The 8,779-nt window shown below is 47.1% G+C and overlaps 2 protein-coding genes across 2 annotated transcripts; one reads left to right on the forward strand and one right to left on the reverse strand.

Moving 5' to 3' along the window:
- Positions 1-2,363: 2,363 nt before the first annotated feature.
- Positions 2,364-2,675, reverse strand: PHALS_05353 (uncharacterized protein; the record flags this gene model as incomplete). Its single annotated transcript, XM_024722913.1, has 1 exon — positions 2,364-2,675. The coding sequence occupies one exon, from the start codon at positions 2,673-2,675 to the stop codon at positions 2,364-2,366; it is 312 nt and encodes a 103-aa protein (XP_024573943.1).
- A 630-nt stretch (positions 2,676-3,305) lies between these two features.
- On the forward strand, positions 3,306-5,084 carry PHALS_05354 (CRN-like protein; the record flags this gene model as incomplete). Its single annotated transcript, XM_024722916.1, has 1 exon — positions 3,306-5,084. The coding sequence occupies one exon, from the start codon at positions 3,306-3,308 to the stop codon at positions 5,082-5,084; it is 1,779 nt and encodes a 592-aa protein (XP_024573944.1).
- Between the last annotated feature and the right edge of the window lie 3,695 nt (positions 5,085-8,779).

Consider the following 8,779-nt stretch of genomic DNA (forward strand, 5'->3'; position numbering starts at 1 on the left):
TGTCGAGCGGCAAGGAATCGCGATCACACGAGATACGCCTGATTAGGCGGCGAAAATACTTGTGAGAGCTGCAGTTTCAGATCCGCCCAGGAGGGAAGCGCAGCTTCTACCGAAGTGCCGCCCATTCTCGCGCTTGACCACCGAGCTTTGAGATGGCTAGTGCCACTCGCCGTTACTCGGTCTGGAGCATCATTCACCTAGAGCAAGAGCTTCTCTCTATCTTCCCCCTTAAAGACCTTAACGCTCGCCATGAGCGGCTTAGGGTGGGAGAAATCATCCGTCGCCGACGGTGGCGTCATAGACGCAAAGAATGCAGACATCTTTGCTGCAGGTACTATAGCAGCCTGTTTTCGTAACTCGAAAACGCCTCTAGACGCGCACCGATTGCCTCGGAACCTTGCACCACAAGGTGTTGCACGCCCTCAGGGCCAAGCAAAAACATCAGCTTATTAAGCCCGTCCTGCATGCCCTGGGACAAATAGGAGAATTGCTCCATCCTCACAGAGGATCAGTCGTGATGACTCAGGTATAGTTTGACCACGAGTGCTACCAAGTGCAGCGGGGCTGCCGTAGCTCTTTCCTTAGAAGAAGCATACAAAGGTCATAAACATTACGTTCTATACTAGAGCCTGTACGAGTGTAGCATGTTGCAATCCGCTACCTCCAAGAGTACCCAAATCCTTAATCTAAGGCAAATGCAACCCACACCTTCATACGATCACACTATCTTGCGTTAACCACCCTTCCGTTTACAGTGACAGTTTTGCACTACCGTATGATGCGCCCACCATACGTAGCACAAGTTTGTCGCGAAAAATTGACTAACGAATGGAGTAGCTTCAGGGGAAGCAATTATTATTACCCGCGCAGAAACTCTCATTAAAGTCATTAGTACGGTTGATACCAGAGGAGGAGCTGAGCTCATCGTGCTTGATGGCCAAGGCCATTGTTGACACTCGCAGATCATTGAGGGTGATGAGTGGAATTTCTACCCTCAAGAACGTAGCGAAATGCTGTATTCATTGGTAAACGAATAACACGAGATATGCTTGTAAAGGGTTAAAACGAAGCGCCAACCCCTTGTGATTCTTACACACAAATGCTAATCTTGGGCTGAAAATATCGACTTGTTCCTCATGTGTCTTCGTATCGCGATAATAAAAAACTGGGCGGTGATATCGACTTGATTTATTGGAAGTGACTGTTGACGCATCAAACAGTTCATTAAAATTGGCTCGAAACCAATTTCATGTCGAAATCTGCGCCCATGAGCTAGAACTTCTACTGAATTGTCAAGGATGATATCTTTGGACTCGAGGTCAAGGGATACAGAGAGAGTGAGCTTGTCGCTGGACGCGGTGATCAACACGACGAGATCCTAACAAAATCCTTCAGCTAAGCGTGAGGGGTCGACATGTGAAATGAAATCATGCTCGTGATTTGGAACGCACATTTCAAATGAGTACGGCATTCGTTTACCGTTGCGCTGGCAAAGAACAGCCCAGATCGCTTACAAACTGCGTCGACAAGACAAAAGCTATTTACCACTTTTTATATTTTTTACTGATGGATTGTTTCAAACTGCGGCATACAAGAGATGTAATCGAATCGGTTTACCATGTCAATTGTACTTAACGCATCTTCTTAATTCTTAGAATCGCTGCGACCACTTTATACACACCAAGCGCCTTAGTGCGACGCAACGCGTGTCATTTGTAAGCGACTTGTCATCATCTTTTCGCGACAGTCTCTATGCCTGGAATGCTTTCCAGACAACCCAAGCGAAACAAATTATTTGTTGCTTTGCATCCCGCAGAGCTGCCATCGGCTCATCCGTCCCCAAAAATTACGGCCAACTTGCTGATCCCCTGCCTATTGTGAACTTCATCCACATTTCTTAACTGCTCGGACAAAATGACAGTGCCCCACTTCAAAGCAAATTTTATAAGAACTGTAAGACCCTTTTGCCGTTTGAGCCCTGAATACCGAACCGTCTTCATCACGAGCGGACCGTCGGTCTTAGTTAATCGTCAGGATAATTGCATTCATGTTGACAATGGGAACCTCGACGCTCATACCGTCGTAACAACCATTCATATCGCGCGAAAAAACAAGGCGATTATTTGAGTCGTGATCGTACTTGGCATATTCTCGTTTGTGGTCTCTGCTTTGCTTTCTCGACACCAAATGACAGGTTTTCTGCCTTACCGTACGAAACAAAGTGATTTTTCGCACTCAATTCGCTGCTATTCGAACTCGTCAGTCGAGGTGTCCATGTTAGAAACGCTTGTAGTCAATGATACGGCCATACGCGCGCAAATACTTGGTCATATAACGGAGAGTCCAAAGTTGCGGGCCAGTTTTCAGGTCAGTTTCGAATAGCAAGCAGCATCTTCTGCAAACAGACAAAGAGTTAGTCTGCCACTACGATGCAATGATGATTTATAAAAGTACGCACTTGTCTCGGACAGTACATGGAAGTACAACTTCTTGCCTTTCTTCCTAAACGCGACACTCTCATCCCGGGTACGGCGAATAGAATCGTAGTACCCGATGCGTATCGTCGCCATCCCGTACACTCTGCAGCGAATCGCTTTCGTGTTCAACGCGTTAACGACAAATTGAGTAACGAGCCACAATCCTAGTTGTCCTTGTGCTTGCTCTGAAACCACCATCAGCACGTGAACTTCATCCTAAGCCTTTCCGGAATGCATGCCATTGTTTATCCACAGCAACAGATGCATCTTCTTAAACCTTGGGGCTCCATTATTATCGCGTGAAACGGGTGCGCCAGCCTCATCAAGTATCATATCTGCCAAACCAGCCCCATCTAGCCATTCCCCGTCCTTCCTCTTAGCCAGAAAAAGCTGCAGGTCGTTGACAGCAACGTCCTTTAACTGGTTCTTCTTCCCAGCTTTAAGCGCCTTCTTTGACGCAAGAACCTTCTTGTCTACGAGAGGAACGAATGAGGGTCAACCGTGAGCGCACTAAAATGGCAGCTGACAAAGTGGTAAGGTCTTCGATCAATTCTCTCTCCACTGGCCAACGCTTAAATGATCGGCAAACATAATTGCATTACGATAAGCTCGAGAGTGTAGAAGTCTCGTAATAACAGGTGGACGAATATGAGAGTGCTGATACGCTTCATTAGCATTAAACAAAAGCTGAATATAGTCTTGGAATTCTTCACCTTCTGCTGATCTACTCTCCACCTTAAGGGTGGCTTTTGCTCTACGCCGACATCTTATCTTTGGTTGAAATTCTCCCTATTTTCTCATTCTAAGAATCTGCCGACTCCAGAGAAAATGATGAAATTTTTCTGTGCTATAGTCGGCAGCGTGTTTCCTATAGACATCGATGTAGGACAGTCTGTAGGGGACCTGGAGAAGGCAATTAAGGCAGAGAATCCAGCAACGATCACATGTGATGCTAAGGACCTGCGTCTCTATCTTGCGAAGAAGGGCACAGGATGGCTACCAAGTGTGGACCTTGCTGCGATAGAAGACAGAGAAGCGGTGCCAGGTTTTGAAAAGGTGTCATTGGTGGATACAAAGCGTGAGAAATCCTCGACCTATTTGATTCAGAAGGTGTTGGAGATGAATGGAATGCCTTCACCTCAAGCGGAGCAAATTCACGTGCTGGTGGTGGTTCCAACGGGTGCTTCGACGCCTGAGAATAATAGGAAGAGGAAAAGAATGGAAGAAAAGGACGCTCCGGACGCTTGGATAAAGACTATTAAGGACGAGCGGGTTACAACACTACCGTCGACCCGTGAAGCTATGAAAGACCACCTGCAACGCGCACTTCACGTCAAGATCCCCGTCAGTGGCAGATTATTCCAACTTATGTCAGCGAGAAACTCAACAGGAGAGATATCGAGCGTGCTAGACAAGTTATTTGATTCTGAACCGCGTGAAGCAATTTCAGACATTACTGGGACAGTTTTGAGGGAAATTATCGATCCTCTTGGATTCGGTTCCGAGTCGGTGTCTGAACAAACGTATCATCACTCGTGGGATGCCGTCATTGCGATGCTGTTGAGGCTTGTTACTGACGGGATCTTTCGTCGTAACTTGAATGTGTCCGCTTCTACCGGCGCCTATCGACCAGATTTGTGCTTCTATAGCACAAATAGTAATATTTGCGTGTTTCGCGGTCAAGAAAAAGCAAGAGGCGAGTTGGATGTGCCGGTGAAGGAATTGCATGAGAAACTAAGATGGAGATATGACGATGCGCCCTACGTTTTCGGTTATGCTGCTGTGGGACTACTGGTGTGTTTGGTCACTATTCGAAAAGACGAAAAAAAAGAGACGTGTGCGAAAGCTGAAAAGATTGAAACGTACAATTTGGAAAGTCTCAAAGACAGGCTGTCGTTCTTTCTCGCCATGCTCAACCTTTCGACTCTTTTCAAGCCTGTTGTGGATCTTATCCGTCCGCTGGGTATACCCGATTACATCACTTTGTATAGAAGCAATGGAGTGCTGATTAAGTTTGCAGAAGATTGTGTGGTGAAGACGTACCCCAAGAGCATGCCGAGTGATGAAATAATCCGTAATTTGAAGGGATTGCATCGTGTAATGAAGAATCATTCAGTCCCGAACATTGTGGAGCTAAAGAACGCAAACATGAAGAAAAAGCATGTGAAGCTGGCACCCATTGGTCTACTTACCCCGCCTGAAAACTGTAAGCAGCTCCTGATGGCTCTGCGCGATATCCTCAAGGCGCTAGTGGCACTGCACGCAATCAATCTGATGCATCGAGACTTGAGATGGGAAAATGTGATTAAGTACTCAATTGATGGCGACAAGTGGTTTCTTATTGACTTTGATGACGGAACATCATCGCCGGCTGCGAAAGTAACTCACTTGAAGGCAGAATCACATGCTCCCGAAATACCATCATCTTCGTCCCACACGGTCAAGGTTGACATTTGGAGTGTGGGTTACCTTTTGATGACATCTCCCGTCCAAGATCTTCCGCCTGAATTGGGAAGAATAAAATCACAGTGTTTGCGGAAGAATCCGTCAAGCAGACCCACGGCTAAATCACTCCTGACGGCCATCGAATCGCTAATAGAAAGTTGATATCGTTTTTCGTGTACCATTTAATTTACTCAGTTCAAGTGAAAAGTGAAATCCAACGGGGTGTGGGTGATCTTGTGCTATTCCACTTACAATTTTTTATTCCTGACAAATGCAAAGTTAATGTAGTGATATGGTGCAGCGGGGCTACCATAGCTCTTCGCTTAGAGAAAGCTTGGTTAAGATCGATGACCTTCGTTTTATTATTAGAACCAGTACGAGTGGATCGCGATCCGCTCACTCGAAGAGTAACGACAACCTTAACCCAAAGATATTTGTCAATCGGTTTTTTATTTCTTTGAACGAATAATGCTCATTGAAGTATCGCGGAACTTAATCTTTGTGTCATTTTGATAAAATATTGAGATTATGATTGATGTGCGCGCTCCATTACAAGTAGTCAATCCTACTACATTATCAAAAGCGGCATCATCGAAGATTATGCGAGGGACACGCGTTGTTGTTCGCGAACTAGTACCGCCTGACGAATGAAGACTACTTGCCAGTCGTGTCCAAGTGCCACCAGCCGAATGAAGTGTCGTTGGAGTAGCACTAAAATCGAAGTGAATACACTGTTTTTGTTACTTAAATATAAAAATCGTTCTTCCCCGATGGATTATATCAAATCTGCATCAGCATTTACGAGAGCTGTCTGTATGAGCTTTGCAAATACATATATAACTGTAGAGCTCATAACGCAAGCTAACAGATCCAGTGGAAGTGGTTCCAGCTGTCGGAACTTCAATTTTACAGAAATTGTTCCAGAATTGAGCAGCGTCAATGTTGTCATACGTTGAAATCGATTGAACTGCATAAACCACATCCCTAAAATCGGCAGCACTACGATGGAAACTGTAATTTTATGTGCTAATATATCCGTCTTGTTGAAAAATCGAAGCACACATAATTTATGTATATTGATTCACTCAAAATAGTTTCAAAATATTGCTCAACCTATCGATCAGCCTATCGAGAGCCTGTAGCAGCGCTACACATATACCATCACCCGCGTACGCGGCTCCGAGAAAATCCGTAACTGACGACGTCAACTTCGTGACATGAGCATACTCATAATCCGGTCTGCATGATAACAGCCAAAGCATTCTGTTTTTCTGGCTTATACTTCACCTCGAAGGATTATTCTGCGGAGAATGAGAGCCACAAATTCATCCACTGCGAGAGGTGAAACGACTGAGTCTCAGTGCGTAGCGACGGATGATCTGTGTAAATCACAAACGGCTTTGAGCCAAGCAGGTGCACCCTGAACTTGACAGCTGCATACTTCGTCGCAAGTAATATCTTGTCGTAAAAGTTCTTCTCAGCAGCTTTGAGCTGGCGAGATTTAGATGCGATCACTCAATCTTGCCCCTCCGCGTTTGCTTGCAGCAGTGCACAGCCAATGGCAAAGTCCGAAGTGTCACAGACGACACTGAAAGGACGATCAGGGTCTGGCAACGCCAGTATTGGTGCATGAAGGAGGCTGTCTTATGAACTGCTAGAGTGTACATTTCAAGCAAGTCGTGCCGTCTTAAAGATAAATCTGGCATTTAATGCAACATTAACTCTTCAAAAGAAGACGGGTGCACACGGAAGATTTCCATTCTGGTCTAGCCAGGGCGAAGGCCATCCATAAAGACGGTCACTGTCACCGCATCGGGAAGAAGATCGGCTGCCATTCTGGCGATGAGAGTACGCGACTCTCGAACATAGTTCACCAATGGCTAGGTGGTTCTCATCCTTTGCGCAATATAACTTCGAGGTGAAGTATAAGCCAGGAAAGCAGAATGCATTGGCTGATGCGTTGTCACGCAGACCGGACTATGAGCTTGCTCATGTCACGACGGTGTTGTCGTCAGTGACAAATTTGATCTGCAACGCATACGCGGGTGATGATATGTGCGGTAGCGCTGTTACAGGTTCTCGGGAGCAAGGAGTTTGGAAACTCGGACAAGAAGTTGTCGGCGCAAGTGCGCGCACGGCTACATAAACATTTTTTTGATAACGGTTTGCCGTTCATAGCATCGATTTGACAAATACGCCATGAATTGGGACTCCCCCCGATGTTGATCTGAAATAACGTATCCTCTGTGAGGCCCACGACACCCCACTCAGTGGTTATCTCGGTCTTAAGAAGCTATACAGCTCTGTGAGCTGCCACTACTGGTAGACCAGAGCACATATGTGCGCACGTGTGAAAAGTGTTAAAGGGTGAAAATTCTCTCCGTATGGTTCGGCGCCGCTGGCCAGTTTACCGGTACCTTCCGGGTGTTGACAGTCCATGAATATGGGGCTCGGCGGGCAACACGGGTGTGGTGGTTTTTGAAGACGTTTGCTCTTTGAGCAAGATGGCTCATCTTGCGGCGGTGCCGGACACCATCGAGGGTGTGGGTACAGCGACGCTATTTGTGGATCGCGTCTTTCGACAACATGGACTCCCGGAGTCAATCGTCGCTGTCAGAGATCCACGAATCACTGGAAAGTTTTGGTCGGCTGTTTTCAGGTTGTCGGGAACCAAGTTGACAATGTCAAAATCAGATCACCCGCAGACTGATGGTCAAACTGAGCGCGTGACATGCGTCGTTTAAGACGTTCATCGCCGCGTCTACGCTGAGGTGCCGAAGCGCTGGAACACAATGGTGCCACTCGCAGAGTTTGCTCTGAACAATGCACTGCATTCATCTACCGGCTACACCGCACTTCGTGAGCACGGTTGTTAATCCCCGCGTCCCGCTAGCGCCGCCATTTCATGGCTCAGAGCTCGGTGAACGATGCAATAGCCGAGCGGCTAGCTGGTATCAGCCCCCTCACTGTCCGTAAAGAAGTCGATGACTTCTTCTTGTTTTCCACACTGAGTGTCCTACGACACGTTTGCGATGGGATGGCTGAAAGCCAAGACATGCAGAAAGAATATACAGATGAAGAAATTTTATAAACTTTAAGGTCAGAGACCTGGTTTTATAAGATGCTAAAAACCTTCCTACGCATGCAGTTTCTGCTGTCTTTAAGACAAAACTTCGTTAACGATATCGGACCTTTAAATCTCCCTGGCGAAGCATGGCCTTTTGTATACTCTAAACCTCCGAGAAGGATGCGCACCCTCTCGGTGGTTTATGTGGGCTTGCTCAAGCCGTAACGGAATTTGGCGCGAGAGAACGTGGAAGCGTTGGCGCCGGGGCGTCGCCTAAATACGCTCGACATCTCAGAGCTAAACCAGCAACTGGTTTTTAGCAAGAGTGCAACGATCTCCGTTTCCAACGGAGCCGGGCGCTCCACCGTCGCACGAAGTGACGTATTCGTCTGCTCGACGGCTAGGGTCCACTGCGATAGTCCTCAACGGTGCACAAAGTGTTTCAAGCTCTCGATGTCTTCCGCACAGTGATATGTTACCTCGGCAAGAAGCTCAGAAGAGTCCTGATGGCGACGGACCACGTCCTCACGAGCTCGAAGAGCATCGCGAGTCACCGGACGGCGATCGATCAAGTCGTCAGCGTCCGCCGTCGACTCTTCTCGATGAAAAAGGTGGCGTCGACCATCATACAGATCTGTCTTTGTATCGATGGCACCAGGCACCAGTGGCTCCTCGTCCTCCTACGTGGAACGTCTTGTGGGCCGGCGTCGACGACAGAAGCGATCTTGTGAAGTGGCGGGGATATTCAAATTCCGAGAACTCGTGTGGGATTTTCGGCAAGACTGCCCAG

This window comes from Plasmopara halstedii, assembly GCF_900000015.1.
Source record: "Plasmopara halstedii genome assembly, contig: Scaffold_289, whole genome shotgun sequence".
Lineage (NCBI taxonomy): Eukaryota > Oomycota > Peronosporomycetes > Peronosporales > Peronosporaceae > Plasmopara > Plasmopara halstedii.